The sequence below is a fragment of the Ambystoma mexicanum genome, chromosome 9 (assembly GCF_040938575.1).
Source record: "Ambystoma mexicanum isolate Mex_15411 chromosome 9, UKY_AmexF1_1, whole genome shotgun sequence".
Taxonomy (NCBI): domain Eukaryota; kingdom Metazoa; phylum Chordata; class Amphibia; order Caudata; family Ambystomatidae; genus Ambystoma; species Ambystoma mexicanum.
Window position 1 is genome coordinate 972,345,242 of NC_090931.1, and position 23,011 is coordinate 972,368,252.

The following is a 23,011-nucleotide window of genomic DNA, read 5'->3' on the forward strand; positions in this document are numbered from 1 at the left end:
CCTGATTAAGATCTCCTGAATAACGAGGTTGTTTAGCTGCCACTCGCAATTGTCTGCTCCCAGCCTGCTGAGCCTGTCCCCCTCCAGGTTGGATTCCCCCGGGAGGTGGACTGTCGTGAGGTAGAGGTCGTTTTCCAGGGCCCATTCCCACAAGCCGATAGCCAGCCTACACAGAGGGGATCTGATGCCTCCCTGCTTGTTGACGTAGTACATGCTGGTCGAGTTGTCTGTCTGGATGAGGACAACCTTTCCCTTGAGAAGTGGTAGGAATGCTCTGAGCGCTAGCCAGATGGCGTTCAGCTCCAGCCAATTGATGTGGTATTCCTGCTCCTGTCGAGTCCAGGTGCCGTGGAGCGAGAGGTTGTCCAGGGTGGCTCCCCAGCCCTCGAGCGAGGAGTCTGGTGATGGTGGCCTGCGGAGAGGGCAGCGGAAAGGGCTTGCCCGTCCATAGGTTGCAGTCCATGCCACGGACCACCAAGTTAGGTCCGGGTGGAGAGATGGAGGAACGTTGATCACCTCAGATTGTGAGCCCCACTCCTGATTCCATGAGGCCACAAAGTGCAGCTGAATCCTTCTCATCCTTAGTCTTGTGTGCGGCACAGCTAACAGGACTGCCACTAGTAGACACAGGAGATTTTGGTACCAGCATGCCGAGGTCCCCTCTCTGCTGAGGAAGTGGGCGGTGGCCCTCTTGATGGCCGAGATTCTGTCTTCTGACGGGAAAACCCTCTCGGAGCACGTGTCCGAAATGAGTCCCAGGAATGCCAAGAGTCTGCGTAGGGAGCAGCTTTGACTTCTTGAGGTTGAGCGAGAAGCCCAGGTCCTGCAGTGTATTCATAAGGGCATGGGAAGAGTGGTGAACCGCTTCCGGAGATGTAGCCCTAATGAGCCAGTCGTCGAGGTATGGGTAGATGTGGAGGCCCTGCGCACTGAGAAGGGCCGTTCATGAGTCTGGTAAAGACCCTGGTCGCCGAGTTGAGGCCAAATGGGAGGACTTTGTATTGGAAATGGTAGCCCACGATCTTGAACCGTAAGAACGAACGATGGGGCTGCCAAATTGGTACGTGTCCTTCAGGTCCAGGGAGCACATCCAGTCTCCCTTGTCCAAAGTCTCCGCTATAAAAGCTGGAGTAACCATCTTGAATTTTTGCAGGGGTAGAGAGGTTGAGGGTGGAACAGTCTAGCACAACTCTCAGGCCCGCCTGGTGGTTCTTCTGAATGGCGAAAATCCTGGAGTAGAAGCCAAAGCCTTGCTGGGAGGCTGGGACTTCCTCCACTGCCTGGCTCTCTACGAGCGACCAGATCTCCGCCAAAAGAGTTGTTGTCCCAACCTGTGGGAGGAGAGGCTGGGATAGGAAGGCGGTACCCCGTGGATACTACGGAGAGTATCCAGGGGCCCTCGAAATTCTGGCGCCAGAATTGTGCACAGAGAGCAAGCCTGCCCCCCACCGGAGACACGTGGACCCGAAGGGGCGGGTCATGCCTTCTTTCTCTTGGAGGCGGAGGATGTGGAGGGTGACTAGAAAAAGCCCTTACTCCCCCCCCCCCCCTTTTGTTGTTTGCGCTGGTTCTGAGACGGCGAGCGGTCCGGCTGCCTGGATCTGCGTTCCTGGAAGCCAGACGGCGAGCGGTCCGGCTGCCTGGATCTGCGTTCCTGGAAGCCGCGGAACCCTCAAAATATACGACTCTTCTCTGAGCGCTGCTGAGATTGGGTGTACGATTTGGGCGTGGTCTTTTTAAGAATGGATAAAGACTTTGCCGTTTGTGAGATGTTGTTTTTGTCCAGTTCTTCGTCCGTAGAGTAGTGGACGAGGTTCGCGCCCCTCCTCACCCCCATGAACGGTAGATCTAGAATGCACTCCTGGACATCAGGGTTGAATTTCATTGCCCGGAGCCAGGCTGTTCTCATGTCCATGGCAATGCAGATGGCACAGCCTGAGGTATCGATATAGCCACTGTGGATTCCATGAAGTAATGCGCCACAAGCTTGGCTTCCGCTAGCCCCGCCTTAAAGCATGATTAGCAATGGGTGGGGTGTTCCGGAAGGAAGTCTGCAATTTCCCGCCATAACAGTTGTTGGCGGCAGCCAGCATGGCATCTGCGCTGGCCTGACGCAGGTGCAAGGAGGTGTTGCAGAAGATCTTCTCCTTGCTTAGCAGCGCCACAGAGGAACAGGCTGAGGACGAATGGGGCTTGGAGTATAGTGATGCCACAGTGATCACCAGGGAGTGTGGCGGAGGATGGGTCGAGAGCAAGAGTGTATCCCCCTCCATCTGACTGTACTTGGCGTCCAGGCGTCGGTTGACCGGCTGGACTGAGTGGGGCTTGAGCCAACCCTTCTTGGCCAGGGAGACTACATCAGTTTGCAGTGGAATCCCTGTGTTGGCAGAGGGGTGACTTGTGAGGACTTCAGCCAGAACCTCCTCTGCTGGCTGTTCGATCTTGGGTTGGGGGAGGCCCAGGTACTCCAGCAGGCCAGCAAGACGTTCATAGAAGGCCCTGGCTGAGGATGGCATGTCCGGATCCTCCTCCTCGTCCGTATCATACGGATCTGGAGGATCTTGTGTAGGAGGGGTAGATAGGGCCAGAGGCTGGGGTACAGGGACCGCAGCCGGCAGAGGTTGCGGAGTTGGCTGTGGAGCCAGAGGAGGCAGCTACACCAGGGCCTGGGGGCCCGATGGAGTCTGTGGGGTGCCTCGAGCATGGCAGGGAAGACTTCCCTGCCTGCGTCTTTGATGATAACCCCCATTTGAGGAGACCTCATGAGGCCGAGAAACTTCTCGAAGAGCACCTCCACACGGGCCAAAGATGTGGTAGGGGGTACTGACAGGGTAGCAGGGAGCTGCTGGAGCCGCTGTGTACCATGTCCACATGGACGCAAAGGGAAGTTGCCATGCGAAAATGAGGGATAGACTTTAGGCACGTACCTGGTTGAGGCCAGTCCCACCTTGACACTCGTTCTTCGTTGCATTCGTGGAATAGCGTCTGACAGGTGCCCCTGTCTGGCGTGGTGGCCATTTTTTCGAGCCGCCTGCCAAGTTTTGCACAGCCTGCTGGGCCTGGCCTCGTCCAAGACTCTTGCCTGTGGATCACAAGGCCTACCCTGTTCCTCGGCCCGGTAGGTGTAAGACCCTCGACCCGGGGGTCGGTAGAGCTGCGTTTAGGCACCCCCTCAGACGCATTGCCGGTATAAGGGTGTAGCCCCTCAGCCATTGTGCCAGTAAAGGGACATAGACCCGGTACAAGTATCTTCCGGTCCCTCAACATTGCACCCGGAAGGATCCGAGGACCCCTCAACCCAAAGGCCGATAGCTGTAGCAGTCTCAGGGCACATGCCGGTAAAAGGACCTGGACGGTCCCTCCCACGCGGGAGAGTCCCTGGGAAGGAGTCTCCCTTGTGGGGTGCGCTAGAAAATATGGTCATACCTTGGGCCTGGCTCGATGCTTCACGAAGTTCTTGAGATCCTCTGGAGGCGATTTCTGGAAGAGCTCCTTCCACCTGGCGAGTCTGTTCTTTAGCGCCTTCAAGGACAGCGAGTCACGCCAAACATGACTGCCAACCGTGGTCTGGGCCAAGGCAACGTAGGGCGTCTGAAGTTGGGAAGAGCCTGTTGCAGGGTGGACAACTGCTGAACCCTGTAGAAGTCGGCATGCGCCGGGGAGGAACGCGACGCCTGAGGACCGAGCACCTGAATGATGAAAAAGACAAAGAAGTATACGCGCATGGAATTACATGGCAGAAGCCAAACCTAGGAGCGCTGGTGAATTCGACGCGTTCCCGTCGACGTGGAAAAGGGGACTGAGGCGTGGCACCGGAGGGCGGAGTCAGGGCAGCATCACCACGCGCCTCTAAATTTAAAGGGGAAGAAGGTTATTTTTCTGGTGAATAAGGTTCTGTCTCCCGTCCCTTGGAAGGGACATCCATACAGTATGGAGGAAAGGGGAAGGGATGTAAGCGTAAATCGAGTACAGCAGACATGTCTTCTCAAATAATGCACTTTATTGCTAAATAAATTATCTGAGATTGTTATATGCAATGGAAAAAAATTATTTCCTTTTGGTCACCAGAATCACAGATGGCCTATCAGTGTGTTTTCTGCAGCCTCTCCCCTTTCACTGTTAATAATGGACCATGCAGATATGAGGCACAATAAGTCAAGTAGCTAGGAAGACATTTTGATTGAATACTGATTCAATCTCTCAGAATGCTGAAATCTATCTAACCAATGATGTCACCTTCACATGCATCAAAGCAAAGCTCACTTACCCCCCTTCTGTCCACCACGCACCTCAATCTCAGGGGTATACATTTAAAGTTTCAAGCTACTATCCTGTAAAAAGAAAGTCACTTGCCACCTCAACATTATTCATACACAGCACACCATATCTTACTCAGCAAGAGCCAACTGGGGCGAGTACATTTTGCACCACGCATTCTTTTTCAATCTGCAAGGTCACATGGAGACAATGCAAATGGCAGCAGAGGACGGCATATGCCCTAGTAATATAAAATAACATGCTTAAGAGTTTGTGCAACACTTGCATCTCAGTTTATATACACATGCATTATTTTGTTATCAAAAAAGCATTGCCCCTCCCTCTATAAATACATATAATCTTGATTAAGAATAATTCTGAGAAATGATAACAGGGAAAACTATTGAACATTACATTAAAAAAAATGTTTACCTGAATCACTTTAAAGGATAGCTGTTTTTGTTGTGTAGAGCATTGGTCCCCAAAAACTAATGCCGTAGGAGATGGGCTATTTTGCTGGACCTAAAACATGAATATTTCAAACATACATCATAAATAATCAAAATGGACATACCTCCAATCAAACTAAACAATTAATAAACTTGCTCCAGTTTCACAGTATGCATATTGTTTGAAATTTTCCAAATAATTTTAACAGTCGATCTTGTCAGTATGTAACCACAACAGTGAGAAAAAACAAACACTCTGTATTTGAGGGTGACAATTTCAATGGATAGTTTCTATGCTCATGCTTATCGCATGAAATAATCCAGCCACGAAGCTGGGACTTCAAACGTTTTTACACAATCCAAGATTGCCATTTGCGTACTAAAGCGATTTACAAGGGTCACACGACAGCAGCCAACATCAGAAGCCTAGGTCAAATAGTGCAGCCCAGTCATGCCAGATGATACTGTGGATACTTCCCACAAGAGTTGGATTCCAAACATTCGAAAGTCAACAGCAGGTAGGTGGTAAGGCTAAGAAGATGCAGAGGAACCAAAGAGTCCATCAGATACAACATTGACATACAGTAGATATATTTCTTCTGTTTGATATTTTATCTACTGTAGTATGTTCAAATAGGTATAAACAGTCCCTATAATAACATCCTACTCTACTGACAGGGATATCAATATGTATAATACAATAAAGAGTAAGATAACACGTCTTGTTTTACTTACATCCAACCCCCTTTACACAGGAACTCTATAAGGTTTTCCGGCATCACTAGTCCTGACAAAATGGACCGTCTGCTATGATTGATTAAAAAATGTGTATAACAAATTTTTATTCAAATAATTCGAACTGAATTTAAACATAAAACACTACCCTCACCTAACACAGTGTACTAAACACTAAAAAACAGTTACTAAAACATGAAATACAAAGTTCACTTATTTGCATGACACAAAAGATATCACATAACATAACACAAAAAAATCTCAATGTGTCTCTAAAACAACAACCATCCCAACATGTTTCTGTTCTTCACTGCCCAGTTCGGGCGAACATTCTTCAGGGGAAATTTTTTTTTAAAAAAGCATCCACTAATCTCTTCAACACCGTGCTGAAAGGGTAGATTCAAACTTCTATACAGGCAAAGGAAGGAAAGAACCTCCGAGCCTGTAAGAGTAAAAGGAAAAACTAATGAGTTCCAAAAAGAGGGAAAGGAAGTACTACAAAATGTAGAAAAAGAACATGGCATAGAGGTTATGCCACACTCACACGGGTCCCAACAGGGCACCCACAAATTTACCTTTAAATGGTGAAACTTCAAAGCGCGTCACAGGATGACAAATTCGCTGGTTTCTCGCCAAATGAGAGACCACTACTTCACAAAAGCGTCATAGTCCGCTAAAGTATCGCCACACCTAAATGAGACAGAACCAATACACAGAGACCACATGCTCTGTTATATCCAGAAAGGGGCTTCAAAATGCAATTACACATGAAAACAGGGCTCCAAATATCATAAAATAAATTACCTTCACAGATGTAGGGATCAAGACTGTAACAAGCAAAGCAGCAATCAACGTGTTTGCAAAGGAGAAATCCACACAGTCAAGCCGTAAAGTATCAATCTGGAAAACAATGGATGCATGGCAATGAACACCATATGTCTGGCATCACCCTTCAACATGTACCGATGGGAGTGCTTTTATTTCACCCTCGTGATTAAGACTAAGTGCCCGTACAATATATAGAATGCAGAAAAAACTTCCATGCTGTCCATCCTACACAACGTGGGGAACCCATGGCAAAAAATAACCAAACTACCCCACGCGTACAGGAAGGGAATGTAACGGCAGTGGGAAAATTATCACACACAGAACCACAATGCTAAAGACTCACCTGTACACTCAGAGGGATTAAATCACTCTAATGGCAGCTTCCAAACGCACACAGCCAACACTGAATTCAGTGAAACCAAAAACTGCTGCACACTAACAGTACGTCTATGGTCGTGCGGCAACACAAAGAAAGGACTACACTCCTCAGTGTAGGAAGGAAAGTCCATCAAAAGGAAGGGCCATGTTGGAACGGACCCGGCAACATAGAAAAAGGACTACACTACTCAGTGTTGGAAAAAAAGTCCATCAAAGGGAAGGGCCATATTGGAACGGACCTGAAGCCTACTGGTGTAGAACAGATTAGTGGACACCACGAGCACTAAACAGGTGTTTTTTAAAACAATGATATGCTGGCACCAACACAATATGGTATATGCATCCCACACTGTCAAAAATCATACTTGGCTGACCAAATGCCAATCAATGCTTTCGTTGAGACCTAGCACATTACTCTGTAATTTAAAAATAATTTTTTGCTCTACATTCAGTAATTTTCGATCCGTTTCAATTTTGGTATGTCCATGCACCTTTTTCAAAATCAGCCATGTGAAATCATTAAAACCATGTTTCTTTTCAATAAAGTGTTTGACAAGGGGAGCAGTAATCACCTGGTTTTTGAGACAGCTGCGATGTTCCACCATTCGAACTTTACATTGCCTATTCGTTTTTCCCACATAATGTAGGCCACACGGGCAAGTGATTAAATATACAACATTGGCTGTGTTACAATTTGTCATTTCACTGAAGACCCACTTTACATCAGGTAGAATTTGCAATACTCTAGTTTCTTTTGTTTGTCCACACATGCTGCAATTCCCACATGGAAAATGTCCTTTCACTTCAGGCATACCCCACAGTCTAGTTTGTCTAACCTGTGGAGTTCGCATTTCTGTCACATCATTTCTGATTAGAATATTCCGTAGATTCTGACTTTTTCTAAACGCCACTAAAGGAGGCAACACTTCTTTACCACAATAGACTTTCTTCCAAGTTTTCATCACAATGGTTTTGATTTTATAGGACAAATTCGAAAAAGTGTTAACAAAAACAGTGCCAATCTTTTTAGTAGTCTTGTTACTTTTCTCCAGCAATGCCTCGCGATTGTTATTGTAGGCTCTTTTTGAAGCATTTCTTATTACTCTAGACGGATAACCCTTGGCCAACAGTTTGTTGGTCAATACATCCGCACTTTGAGCAAAATCATCTTTTAGACTACTGTTACGCTTCAGCCTCAAAAATTGTCCGAATGGCAAATTATTCTTTAAATGTTTGGCATGATGGCTGTTGAAGTGTAATAAAGAGTTCCTATCAGTGGTCTTATTGTAGGGCTTCACTTTCAAAAAACCATTGTGATGAAAAATGGTAATGTCTAAAAAATGGGTCTCCAAATCACATATAGACCCAGTAAATTTCAAAAACCGGTTTTGTTGGTTGAGCCATGTCACAAAACTATCAGCCTCTTCTCTTGAGCCATCCCATACAATCAGTATATCATCTATATACCTCAGCCACTTCCTCAAATGATGGATAAAGGGGTTGGTGGCTGGGTATATCACTGTTTTTTCAAAATACTCGACGTAGAGATTAGCTAAATTAGGAGCCATGGCAGCACCCATAGCAGTACCCTCAATCTGTTGAAAAAAAGTACCTTGAAATTGAAAAAAGTTTTGGGTCAAGGCAAACTCCGTACACCACAAAATAAATGCATTGCTCACAGGATGACCATCCTCTCTATTCATCAACACTTCTTCAACCACCTCTAGTGTGGCTCTTTGGGGTATCACAGTGTACAAAGATTGAATATCCAAGCCTATCAGTAGAGAATGGCCCGGAATAAACTCTATGCTTTCTATTTTGTTAATAGCATCAGTGGTGTCTCTCAAATAACTTTTCATTTTCAAAACAGATGGTCTTAGATAAAAGTCTGCAAATTTGGACAAGGGTTCCAAAATTGAATTAACACCAGATACTATGGGTCTGCCAGGGGGATCAACAAGTCTCTTATGTACTTTGGGCAAGATGTAAAAAACAGGTACCCTTCCGTGATCCCTAATTAGAAATTCACATTCCTGCTTACTGATCATTTCAGCGTCAAACGCTGAAGTCACCTTTTCTTTGATAATATTCATAAGTTTAGCAGAGGGGTCATTAGCAAGTCTCAAATAGCTCACATTATCTGATAGTAGTCTTTCACATTCTCTTACATAATCACTATGATTCATCAACACAATAGCTCCTCCCTTATCCGCTTGTCTGATAATCAAGTTATTATCTTTTGCTAACTTTAGTGCCGATGCTTTTTGTAGCCTACTAAAGTTAGAGTTGCGAGACTTTTCACTGGATTCTAACTTGAGAACCTCTGCCAAAACCTGTCTTTCAAAGACAATGGATTCGGCGGTATGGGAATGACTAGGAGCACAGAACGTAGATGCATTACGCAACCCACTGAAATTGTTGCTGACATATCCTTCATGTTCACTGAAGTATTCGTTCAGACGTACTTTGCGCATAAACGCAAAAAACTCTGTTCTAAATTCAAAAGGATCATGTGATTTAGTAATGACAAAGCTCAGACCCTTATTAAGGGTACTTTCCTCTTCCGAGGAGAGGACATGAGAAGACAAATTTATCACCATTGATTCCTTGTACGACTCCTTGTCCTGACCTGGTTGTCCCAGTCTCCCCGATTCGGGCCTTGTCCTAAAAAAGGCATCCTTTGTCTTTGTCTATTGCCCCCTCTGGGACCCTTTCCTCTTCCTCTACTCACACTTGCCTGTGCTCCAGGATCATTATCTCCTGTCATGCTTTCTTCACTCGAACTGTAGGAAGTATCTCGAAAGTGTACCCGTCTATTATTTCTCGGAGTTTGAGATGTATTGCCAAATTTGTAACCCTCTGTAACAAATGGAAAAGATTTCTCGTGAGAGAAATTGGTAAGACATACCAAAATTGAAACGGATCGAAAATTACTGAATGTAGAGCAAAAAATTATTTTTAAATTACAGAGTAATGTGCTAGGTCTCAACGAAAGCATTGATTGGCATTTGGTCAGCCAAGTATGATTTTTGACAGTGTGGGATGCATATACCATATTGTGTTGGTGCCAGCATATCATTGTTTTAAAAAACACCTGTTTAGTGCTCGTGGTGTCCACTAATCTGTTCTACACCAGTAGGCTTCAGGTCCGTTCCAATATGGCCCTTCCCTTTGATGGACTTTTTTTCCAACACTGAGTAGTGTAGTCCTTTTTCTATGTTGCCGGGTCCGTTCCAACATGGCCCTTCCTTTTGATGGACTTTCCTTCCTACACTGAGGAGTGTAGTCCTTTCTTTGTGTTGCCGCACGACCATAGACGTACTGTTAGTGTGCAGCAGTTTTTGGTTTCACTGAATTCAGTGTTGGCTGTGTGCGTTTGGAAGCTGCCATTAGAGTGATTTAATCCCTCTGAGTGTACAGGTGAGTCTTTAGCATTGTGGTTCTGTGTGTGATAATTTTCCCACTGCCGTTACATTCCCTTCCTGTACGCATGGGGTAGTTTGGTTATTTTTTGCCATGGGTTCCCCACGTTGTGTAGGATGGACAGCATGGAAGTTTTTTCTGCATTCTATATATTGTACGGGCACTTAGTCTTAATCACGAGGGTGAAATAAAAGCACTCCCATCGGTACATGTTGAAGGGTGATGCCAGACATATGGTGTTCATTGCCATGCATCCATTGTTTTCCAGATTGATACTTTACGGCTTGACTGTGTGGATTTCTCCTTTGCAAACACGTTGATTGCTGCTTTGCTTGTTACAGTCTTGATCCCTACATCTGTGAAGGTAATTTATTTTATGATATTTGGAGCCCTGTTTTCATGTGTAATTGCATTTTGAAGCCCCTTTCTGGATATAACAGAGCATGTGGTCTCTGTGTATTGGTTCTGTCTCATTTAGGTGTGGCGATACTTTAGCGGACTATGACGCTTTTGTGAAGTAGTGGTCTCTCATTTGGCGAGAAACCAGCGAATTTGTCATCCTGTGACGCGCTTTGAAGTTTCACCATTTAAAGGTAAATTTGTGGGTGCCCTGTTGGGACCCGTGTGAGTGTGGCATAACCTCTATGCCATGTTCTTTTTCTACATTTTGTAGTACTTCCTTTCCCTCTTTTTGGAACTCATTAGTTTTTCCTTTTACTCTTACAGGCTCGGAGGTTCTTTCCTTCCTTTGCCTGTATAGAAGTTTGAATCTACCCTTTCAGCACGGTGTTGAAGAGATTAGTGGATGCTTTTTTAAAATAAAAAAAAAAAAAAAATTTCCCCTGAAGAATGTTCGCCCGAACTGGGCAGTGAAGAACAGAAACATGTTGGGATGGTTGTTGTTTTAGAGACACATTGAGATTTTTTTGTGTTATGTTATGTGATATCTTTTGTGTCATGCAAATAAGTGAACTTTGTATTTCATGTTTTAGTAACTGTTTTTTAGTGTTTAGTACACTGTGTTAGGTGAGGGTAGTGTTTTATGTTTAAATTCAGTTCGAATTATTTGAATAAAAATTTGTTATACACATTTTTTAATCAATCATAGCAGACGGTCCATTTTGTCAGGACTAGTGATGCCGGAAAACCTTATAGAGTTCCTGATATTTTATCTACTACAGATGCTTGCCATTTTAAAAGATTGCACAGTAACAGTCCCATACAAGGCTTTGGAGGTGCCAAAGATGAACACTTCAAAAACGATGGGAAAACTAGATATACTGAACCACCAGTCAAGAATTCTTTGCAAATATGTGAAAAGCGACCAAGTAGCTGGTCTGCATTTTTCTGGAAATACTGCTTAAGAAAATAGGCTGATCCAGGCAGACCGTCCCCAAAATGCAAAGAGACTCAATACCATCAACTTGTGATTTATGTGCTGCTTCATAAACTCTTCTAATGTACAGTACTAGCTACCGTCATTATAATTTTTTGCAAAGCAATTTTTATCCAAATTGGACCACAATGCATGTGGAAATTCTCTTCCCCTTGCAGCCCATGAACAGATGACCATTTACAACATCCGGTAGAACTTCTACTTGAAAGGATGGTAAAGACCAGGTAGATGTTCTTAAAAACCTATATTAAAAAAAAAAAGACAAGTAGATTTGAGGAAAGTTGAAGTGCCTCTACAAGAGTCATGAGTTCACGCTCAACAATGGAAGGCTGTGATGGCAAACGCTGTGGTTAAACTTTTCTGCGTTTCAGCCATTGAGGAATGTAGGGACAGAGATTTATTAGAGTACCACCACTGGTGTGCCAAGAAAGGGCAGTTGAGATGGATTTGATGGATTTGCAAAAATCAGCCCTGTGGACAGATTGAGAGGCCACCCTATTGTAGGGGGCGAGTGGTCCAAAAGGCCCCCCCTTGCCTACATCTCCACCCCGGGTGAGGGCCATGGCTCATCGGGCGTCCCCTCCTACCACCAGGGCCCAGGTGGTGGATGGCTCACCTGCTGAAGACATTGCCCACACGTATTGAATTCAGCTAGGCCTCAGAAACCATTTTGTCTACTAAAGATGGTGTGAGCTCAGCGCACTGTAGCGCGGCCCCCACCTTCGGAAAGTTTGTTATCCCTGTCGCCGCAGCACCATGGCAGATCCGCTGCGAGCCCGTTCCCACGAACAAGACAGACATGAGCTAGCATAAGAGACTAACATTGTAACAGTTCACCTCCCGCAGTGTATCATCGCTCCCAGCATGACCCAGCCAGCAGGCCTGGGCAATGAAAAGAACAGTAAAATGGTCATCAGATGGCAGAAAGTCTCTACATATTAATGTCAAGACCACTTGCAAAGTATGCTTTCTTCCACAAAATCCCTTATATTACAAAAGCCTGTAAAATGTATAAACATAAGAAAGCATGCTTCCATGATATAAGCAATGGCGAGCCCACACTATTGCAGTTGGGTGCTAATAATAAAGGAGCGCTCCAGGGATCTATTTGTTACGTGTATCAGTGGGGAAACTGACACTCCATGGGTTTGCGCCATAACTGAACTAATGCTGCTAGAATACACGAGAAGACGAATGTAACCATACAAAGGGCTCATGTGAAGGATGTGCGAGAATGCACTTGTCATGTGTGTAAGTCTAAGCCCCTTATGTGCCACCACCGTCACATACAGTGGCGGGTCGTTTTCTATGTACTCCACCAACCCGACTACTACCTCACTTACTACAAATGTATATGCCTGTAACTAAATACTGTAGCTTTTAAAACAGTGTACGAATACGGTGCTCAGACTAGGTATAATCGAGACACATCCAGCAAAGTTTAAACGCATGTTTTTAAAGTGATTTGAATAAGTATTATAGAGTGTTCAAATGTTTGTGATGTTTTTACCTAAAGTCGGCAACACACGAGGGAGATACCTTTGTGAATACGTGCAAGGCCATTCCCCTCCCACCCTGCGAAGGCTGCCAAGACATGAGAGCAGAAGCCCGCGCCGCGCTACTCCGCCTCCCCCAACCCGACTGGAGCCGCTTCAAAGATTTGTAGCCCCCTCTGTAGAACCCAAGGCCGCGGCCCGCCACCTGCATTATTTACAGCACAGCAGTAAACCTCTGCCTGAACACACGCGCCCCCTCGTAAATCCCATAACCCACCGGATCATCTTAGACTCATGGACCTGTGCAATCAGGACACCCAACACTTTGACAACACACAGCGGAACATCCATAACAACTTCTAACAAGGCAGAAAGACCTGTACCGCCCGTCCCAGGCCCTGAAGCTTAGCCCCTCGACCTATGGCCCCAATCAACAGGACACTGGTAACCATGTCCTGACGTATTACCTCCAGACCCCTCACAAGGTACATTCCTCCTGTGTTGCATTAACCTGTAGAATAACCTATTGGAAGATTTACTAAAGAAGATAATTGTCAGACAGAGCGCTCTCGGAGTTTTGCAGAGTTCTTTGCATGCCCTATTCTGATTGATAAACTCCCATTTAAGCTCACCCGCACTCTGTCTTGGCTTGATTCCCGAGTTGGGAGAGTTCTTTATTGTCTCTCATTGCGGGGAGGATCGTGCTGGGTGGGGACGCTTGCCTTCACTATTCTGAGGAGCAGGGACATACACTAAAGTCTAGGCAACTTATCTGGGTAGCATGAGTAAATCGCAAAGCTTAGACTTAGGGGGCACTAGAGTGGTGAAGGTGTCCGTTAAGCACAACCAGAGCACTCCTAATACAAGTTGGCAGAAAGCATAAAAATTGCTATCTAGGCTTTAGGCAATTATCAATTAAACATCAAAGTAAAAACACTGAACATTCACTACTAATATATACACAGTCACCTTGATGTGCATACACACCAACAATTATCTTTTAAACAGATTTAGATTTACTATCCAATGTGCTGTAAGTATAGTAAAGCAAACAAATAAAGAAATAAAACCTGGTAAGTAATCAAGACTTTTGGAATTAATAGTTTGAGCAGCATAAAGTTACCAAACACCATAAACAACCTCAGAACTAATGTTCCAACCTTAAAACCTCCTTCCCGACCTAGAAACCAAGGGGGCTAGTTTCCTTAGAGGCACAGGTTTCAATACAAGTCTTCACAGGAGGCTAGTAACTTGCACAGGTGTTGGCTTGAGCATACAAGTAGTAGATTTATTTATTTATTTATTTATTTTTTACTTTGACACACAAGAGTGATGTCTGCAAAAGGCCCTCTCCCAATCCACCCTTCTTGGTGCAGACAGGTTGGAAAAGGGTAGTTTACTCACCCCCTGTACTCTGATTCTCTCAGGGACCACCAGGTAAGTTCCTGAAATTGCTGGGCATTCTTGATTCATACTATGGTTCCATTGGAAGAACCCTCGAGGTTGCAGGTGCATGCAGAGGTCAATTCAGGTATCAGATTCTTGGATCTGGCTGGTTCGCAGTTCCATGCTCAGATTGTCAGGTTTCTGGACAGCTGGACACATTGACTTTGGGTCCACCAATCTGGCAAACCAAATCCGGGGACTGCAATGACACGGTGCCGGTGCCAAGCAGCGATGGCCACACAGACCCCCCCTTCATGGAGAGCTGCAACTTCAGGAAAACACTTCTTGTTCTATATGTTGAAAATGTGAAGAGTTCCAAGGCTCAAGTCAGGACAACTGTTGGAGCAAAGTAGTTCAGGAAGGCATTTGGCATGACACAGGACTAGGACTGTTCATAGCGCTTTCAGCAGCTGTATCTTCAAGCAGATGTCAGGACTGGTGGTTCCGACCCGTCTCAGGGTAGAAGCACTGAGGAAGGTCTTCTTGAGATCTGAAGCGTGGTAGACTTCTCCGAGCAAGCAAAGAAAGGGCTGCTGGCAATCTAACAATGCGTTCTGGGTCCTGTGCTGGCTCCTCTCCTTTGTAGGAGTTTTGTCTCCAACGATGATCTGAAGAACAGTCATTTTATCCACGGTCCAGCAGGATTTGCCCCAACCACCAATGGCAATGATCTTCACCATTCGAACTGGCATCAAGTTTTATATCCTGGGCAGCTTTTGGTCACTGCACCTGCCAAGCAACAGAACAGGTATGTCAACTAGGTCCAGACAGATGCAACCCCCAACATCCAGTCTCACACAGATTGATACTTAGCCTGCAAAAGCTGGAGCTTTCCCTGGGAAAGGGCTTACCATGTACAGAAATTCCAGCCACTTGAAGGCCGGAAGCAGGTCATAAAACAAGATGGCCAAAGGACAGATGAACATTTCGTGGAACAGCCATTTTAGAGTATATGGTACTCAATGTGACTATAAAAGTACCCGCTGCCACCAGCCCATCATGGACACACCATGCAAGTAATCACAAAGAAGCTAACTTTTTTTAAAAAAAATAAGATAAGGCATCCCTACTGAAGGGGATGAGCGCAAAAAAATAAATAATCAAAAATATACAATGGAGAACAGTACACAATAGCAAAAACTACTGTGTTCCATCCACTGATGTTATGGAGGGAAAGCAGCAAAAAGTAAAATATTTCCTAACAGGGGCCAACAAAATAAATGTGGTCTATGACTGCTTTTGTCTGAAGACTACCATTAGCAGAAAAGAATGAGTTGAGAAAGCACAAAAATTGACCAACTAGTTTATTAAAAGAATTCCACTTTGACTTTGTGAGAACTGGGAGGCTAAGTATCATGTGTTCCCTGTAGCCAACAGATCAAATTGGGGTGTTTCCCCATCTGGGGAAGATCAATTGTAGAAAGTTACCAAGACCATTTGTGGTCTTCCTGAAATCATTATCTGCACCTGCTTGGAAATGATGCATCCAAGAAAGAAGTGTTGTAAGGAACAAGTTACTTACCTGTAACTGTTGTTCACCAGCATGGGTCTGGCATGGATTCACATGCTCATGAATATTCCCCATCGTCAGGCTGGGAATCCTCGGTAAAGAAAAAACCAGTATCAGTTTCGTTTCTGATCTGTCTTTCGTAGTAGTAACCAATCACTGATCTCTGCGTCATACTGACCACAGCCAATGACTGCCCTCTACCTAAGCCCCGCCTCTGGCAGCCATCTTCAGATTTGGTAGCACGTGAAGTGGCAGTATGCGGCTCTTCACTTGGTCAGAGGAGTAGGCGGGAGGGTTCGCATGTGAATCCATGCCAGACCCATGCTGGAGAACAGTTACAGGTAAGTAACTTGTTCCTTCTCCAGCATGGGGTCTGGCATGGATTCACATGCTCATGAATAAAGAATACATAGCAGTACACACATGCACAAACACGGGAGGTGGCAAAGGCTCAACATTAAGCATTACATCAAACTCAACATTATGCAAATCTTACCTCTTCACCAGGCTCACCTTAGGCGAACAGGTTGCGCAGCACTGCTTGGCCGACCCTGGAATCCCGATCAACGCAGTAGAATTTCGTGAAGGTGTGCGTCGACCTCCACGTAGCAGCCCTGCAGATGTCCAGCAAGGGCACACCAGATAGGAACGCCGTGGTAGCTGTGATCGCTCTGGTGGAATGGGCTCTCGGACGGCCAGGCAGCGGTCGGTTTGCCAACCGATGACAGTACATGATACAGCTGGAGAGCCATCTGGAAATGGAAGCCTTCGAGAGAGCCTTCCCCTGATTGACAGGTCCAAAGTTCACAAAGAGTTGTGACGTCTTCCGAAAACACTTTGTGCGGTCCACGTAGAACTTCAGCGCTCTAGCCACATCCAGCGAGTGCTAAGTCCTTTCAGCCGGCGACAAAGGCGACGGGAAGAAAACAGGCAACACCAAGGGTTCGTTGAGGTGGAAGTCCGACGGCACCTTGGGCATGAAGGAGGGGTGCGTCCTGATCACTACCCTCGCGTCGTGAAAAGTCAAGTACGGGGCCTTGCAGGAAAGGGCCTGGATCTCTCCCACCCGTCGTGCGGAGGTGATGGCCACAAGAAACGCTGTTTTCCACGACAAGAACTTCAACGGAGCCAAGTGCAGGGGCTCGAACGGAGGTCCCATGAGCTTGGTCAGCACCACGTTGAGCTCCCACGCCGGGGCCGGAGCCTTCACCGGCGGGAACGATCTGAACAGTCCCTTCATGAACTCTTTCACCAGACGATGAGACCACAAAGACGCCCGCCCCGTGGTTCTGGTGTATCGGGAGATCGCAGCAAGATGAATCTTGATGGACACGTGCGCCAGTCCAGCCTTGGCCAGCGTCAGTAGGTACGGCAGTACTTGGGGAGCCGTAATCCGTAGAGGATTAATCTTCTGTGCGTGGCACCAGACAGACAACCTCTTCCATTTGTGTCCGTAGCATTTAAGAGTTGAGGACGCCCTGGCCTTTGCAAGAACCTCTCTGCAGTCGGCCGGTATGTCGTATCCTCCAAACTCTAACGCTGCAGGAGCCAGGCCTGCAAGTTCAGCGACTTCGGGTCGTGATGGAGGATGGCGCCTCTTTCCCTGGAGAGAAGATCCGCGTCCACTGGCAGCTTGATTGACGGGGACGCTGACAAGTCCAGAAGGTCCGGAAACCATATCTCCCTCGGCCACGCAGGTGCGACGAGGATCATCCTGCACCGTGACCTCTTGAGCTGGTTGATGAGCCGGATCAGCAATGGCAATGGAGGGAACGCGTATAGAAACAGGCCCTCCCAGGGGAACGAGAAAGCATCGCCCATGCTCCTCGGCTAGGGAAACCTGCTGGCGAACCTCCGGCACTTGGAGTTCGTCGCCGTCGCGAACAGATCGATCTGGGGTGTGCCCCACCGTCGGAAGAGGCGGTCCACTAGATCCTGTCGTAGTTCCCACTCGTGGCACGAGCGCAGCTCCCTGCTGAGTGAGTCGGCGATGGTGTTTTTTTATCCCTGCCAGATGAAACGGCACCAGAAACATCCCTTGGGCGACAGCCCAATGCCACAGATCCTGCGCCTCCCTGGGCCGGGCTGGGGACCTGGTTCCGCCCTGTTTCCTGATGTAGAACATGGTGGTGGTGTTGTCGGTGAAGATCCTCACCACCTTGCCCTTGAGGGATGGAAGGACCGACCTGAGGGCCCAAAACACTGCACGGAGCTCCAGGACGTTGATATGGAGGGACTTCTCCGTCGGGAGCCAAAGGCCTCTCGCGTGCAGATTTTCGGTGTGCGCTCCCCACCCTTCCAGGGAGGCATCCGTGGTCACCGTCTCCTGGTGGCCGGGGGTCTGGAAGTCCATGCCCGCCGTCAGATGCGCGCGGGTGCCCCACCACCGGATCGCTCGTCGGAAACTCTCGTCGAGTGTGATCCTCTCCTCGAAGCTGCCCGTCGTCTGGATCCAGCGCGCGTCCAGGAACTCCTGCAACGGGCGCATCCGGAGCCTGCAAAGGGGGATGAGGTAAATGCAAGAAGACATCATTCCGAGGAGGGACTTGATGGACCTCACTCTGGCCGCGTCCGCAACCAGCATCCGCTGCACCTTGCCCAAAATGGCCCACGTCCTTTCCTCCGACGGATAGGCCAGAAGCGACACTGTGTCGAGCTTCGCTCCCAGAAACAGTGCGTCTTGCGCGGGCACCAGGTGGGACTTGGCATAGTTTATGGAGAATACCAGGTCCGTGAGAAGTTGGACGGTCCTTGCCGTGTACTCCATGGCGAGCTCCTTCGTCTTCGCTCGGATGAGCCAGTCGTCCAGGTAGGGGTAGACGTGGATCCCCTCTCGGCGCAGCTGCGCCGCCACCGGTGCGAGGCACTTGGTGAACACCCTGGGTGCCGGCCTCAGTCCGAAGGGAAGGGCTCTGAACTGATAGTGACGCCCTTGGACCACGAACCTGAGAAACTTTCGGTGTCCCTTTAGGATGCGAATATGGAAGTAGGCATCCTCCAAATCCAACGACGACAGGAAATCGCCCTCCTCCAGCTGACCCAGGATGTGTTGGAGGGTGACCATCCGGAACTTCTGTGCCTTGATGAATTTGTTCAGTCGTCGTAGGTCCAGGATGGGACGCCATCCTCCCGTCTTCTTCACGAGGAAGTATCTTGAGTAAACTCCGGAGCCCCGAAGCCTCTTTGGGACGAGCTCGATGGCGCCCTTCCTGAGCATCGCCTTTACATCCAAGAGAAGTTGAGGGACGTGATTTTCTTTCCTGGCCACAGGGGGGACGCGCGGGCACCTCTTCAGAAACTCGAGCGCGTGACCCTGGGCTAGGGCGTCCAGCACCCAACGGTCGGTGGAGATGGACTCCCACGCGCTGACGAAGCTCGCCAGCCGGCCTCCCACCGGGGGTGCTTCGGTGGGGGCCCGAACCCACAGCCGATTCAGTCCTGCTTCGACGAGGCTTTGCCGCCTTGACCTCCTTGGCGACGACGGCGGGGTCCGCCTGACTTGCTTCGTCCCCTGTAAGCTTCCTGCGACGACGAACGGGCCGCTTGACGGTAGGTGGAAAATCCGCCGCCCGAACCTTTGGAGGCACCCTGTTTGCCTCCGTCGCTCCGAAAGGGCGGCCGCCGTTGCTGGAGAACCCCAAGAGCCCGGGCCGTCTCCGTGTCTGCCTTGATGGCTTGAAGGGAATCCTCCACTGTTTTCCCAAACAGGTTGTTTCCGTCGAACGGCATGTCCAAGACCCTGGTCTGCACGTCCTGACGGAAGTCAGTAGCCTTGAGCCATCCACGCCGCCTAAGGCGCACGCCGTTGCCCAACTGGCGAAATCCAGTGTCAGCGATGTCCGTCGCAATCGTAATGGCGTGGTCCGACGCCACCTCTCCTTCCTGCAAGATCTCTAGGGCATCCGCACTCTTGTCGTCCTGGAGGAAGTCCAGCAGGGGGGCCAGTTTGTACCACAACTCCCTGTCGTAGCGGGCTACGCCTTAATCGTCGTCGCTGCAGACGAGATGACCCTGCGTCCCATCGTATCCAATTGCTTTCCCTCGCCGTCCGGTGGGGAGGTCGACGTAGAGGCCGCCCCCCCCCCCCGCTTTCTTCCTGGCCGCCGCGGAGACGACCGAGTCCGGGGTCAGCTGTGCCCGAAGGCACAAGGGGGCCGCGTCCGGGACCCGGTACTTCTTCTCGTACCGATCCCTTCTAGCCGGCGTCGTGGATGGGTTCTTGAGGAGGGCGAGGCCCTCATCCCAAATATCGTCCAGTAGAGGTACGGAGAGGACCGTCTTCCTCTTGGTCTCGTGCCGTTGATAAAGGAAACCTTCCTTCTTCTCTTCCGGGCAGAGCTGGAAAAGCTTGGGTGCCTGGCGATCATGGAGTGAAAAGATCCAATCTCGTCGGGCGGGGAAGCCCGGGTGGGAGGTGACGACGGCAGATCCTCGTCGTAAACCTCGTCGTCCGTACCCGTCGCGGCCGTGTCAGTCCCCGTATCATCCCCACGAGTCGTGAACGGGGAGGAGGGCTGAACAGGGCGCGATCGCTGAAAAGGAGGTGGAGGATGAATCCTTCTTCTCTTAGGGGGAGGGCTCCCAGAAGGGCCTGGCTCCGGGTCCCCCGTCGGGAGCGGTTCCTCCGCTGGTGGTAACGGCAGTCTCGTCCTTATCTCCGAGCATAAGGACTGTATAGCCAACAAAATGGCCGCCGAGTTGTCTTGCGGCACTGGTTGAGGGGATTCCGACGGGCGGTCAGGGGCCCCGTCGGCACCCTCGACGTTATCGTCGTCTCCCACGTCGGGGTCCCTCCCGATGAGCTGGTCTTCTTCCACGCCAACGCCGTGGCTTAAGACTTCGATCAGCTCTTCCTCAGAGGTTGAGGCCGAATCCACGACGACCTCCTGCCCCCCCTTTTTCTTCTCCGTCGGAGGTTTCACGGGGGTCCTGTCGATGGGCTTAAAAGAGGACTCCATCCGCGGTGGCAGGGAGACTCTGCGCCCCGAGGTCGCCACCACTGCTGTAGCATCCACAGGCTGAGCCAGGGCCGCTGCAACTGTCTCGATAGAGGCCTTGGCCAGATGGATTAAGGCTTTCACCACTTTAGGTGCGCTCACCGCCTTCTCCTTGGGGGGAGGGTCACTGCCTCGCTCTTCCTCCGATGGGGCCTTCGAGCTCGAACTGGGCCTCTCCAGGAGCTTCGCCGGGTGCTCGGCCTTCCTCTTACCCGAACCAGAGCGTTGGCTCGTGGTTGATGGTGCCGGGGAGGATGCGCCCTGCCTGGCGCCCGTAGAGCCCGACCGTTCTGCGCTCCCGGTGCCAGCGGACTCGCGGTGCTTGGCCTTGTGTTGGACCCCCGTCGCCGGGGCGTCCTCAAAGGTCTTCGAAGGCACGTCGGATTATTTCTTCTCGCCCGACGGGCTCTTCCCTTCCAGCCAGTTGGCGAGACGGTGATGGTGGTCCTTCATGGTCCGCTCTGACATATTGCCGCAAAACGCACAGTCCTTCTCCACGTGCGTCTTGTCCTCATGTAGGCAGTACAGACAAAAGGAGTGTTTGTCCTCCTTAAAGACATTCTGAAGCTGGCATCCAGGGCAGACCCTGAACAGCTTTCCGGGCGTCGAGCATCCCTTCTCCTGGGTCATGTCCGAGATGGGCCTGAGAAACTTCTGGAGTCCTCCAAAAGCGTGGCTCGACGAAATCTTCACCCTTGAGGGGCGTAGACGAATCGGACACGGGTCCCCGTTGATCGGAAGAAGAAACGGTGGAGCTTGAGGCTCTTTTGACCGAAAAATCGACGTTTTTGAGAAAAAAAACGTGAAAAAATAGCACTAACGCTCAAGAGCAATAGCACGAGGACCCCAACACTTGAACGTGCGGTAAAAATCTGAAGATGGCTGCCAGAGGCGGGGCTTAGGTAGAGGGCAGTCATTGGCTGTGGTCAGTATGACGCAGAGATCAGTGATTGGTTACTACTACGAAAGACAGATCAGAAACGAAACTGATATTGTTTTTTTCTTTACCGAGGATTCCCAGCCTGACGACGGGGAATATTCATGAGCATGTGAATCCATGCCAGACCCCATGCTGGAGAATGAACAATACGTTTTTGAGTCAGTGCCAGAAGGTTTTGGACATCGTGCCTACTTGCTTGAGGTAATTACGCTTTCTTTCCGATTTAATGGTAACGGTATGTATATGAAGACAACCTTGACTGGCAAATTGCTCTCACTTCTAGCATGCCTATACGGTAGATCTACTTTCACTACAATCATGAACCCAATGTTTATCAAACGTCTATGCATGCTCACACGCAATGGAACATCCTGGAGGAGTTTCTGATCTTTGCAACACCAACACGTAGAATCTTCCACTGTCCATGCCAAAATAAGAATTAATCCCAGACAATGCTGAAGAGATCTCACAGGCTTAATGAACAATAGTGTTGCATGAAGCCCTCAATCCCATCACACATTAGATCTGCCTTCATTTTGGATGGGCAGATGACCTCAAAAACTTACATCCGTTTCACTGATAATATACTTTCCTTTCTGCGGTCTATCAAGAATTCGACCTAAAAAGTGGATATTTTGTACTGAGTCAGGGTAGTGTCTCATTCACTTTCAGGCCAAGCTGGTATGCAACTTTACCTGTCATCCGAGAGTATTCATAAGCTTTACCTGCTGAGCCCACTTTCATCAGCACATTGTAGAGATGAGGACATTTATTAGATCACCTCGACTGAACAGCTACATCTGCCAGGCACATTGATCAAACAATTAGGCCAAATTCAAGGGCTGAATGGAAGAACTTTTTTACTGAAGTAATGTTGGATAACGCAAACCTGAAAATTTCTGATGGTTGGTAGCTACTGCATTGTGGAAATACTCATCCTGTATTAGATGGGGACCAATCTAGGAGAGACCACTTTCTGAATTTCTCTTCTGTTATAGATTTGCTACTTGCTAGCCCAAAAATCGGTCTCATTTGGTGCATACATTTCTTCTCGACCAGATAATATCAGGTACATTCCTCTTTAGTTTGCCAAGACTTCATTGCATTTTTATGAATTTGTTTTATAGAAACAATTGTGTTTCGTGGATGATGTAGA

General features: G+C 48.4%; 1 protein-coding gene across 5 annotated transcripts in view; it reads right to left on the bottom strand.

Annotated features, from left to right (window-relative positions):
- Window positions 1-23,011, bottom strand: part of TLK1 (tousled like kinase 1) — a 1,414,233-nt gene that overhangs the window by 905,746 nt on the left and 485,476 nt on the right. For all 5 annotated transcript variants that reach the window (XM_069616191.1, XM_069616192.1, XM_069616193.1 and 2 more), the window contains one exon: window positions 4,690-4,779. In XM_069616191.1, the coding sequence (XP_069472292.1) occupies window positions 4,690-4,779 (90 nt within the window). The remainder of the gene's footprint in view (window positions 1-4,689; window positions 4,780-23,011) is intronic.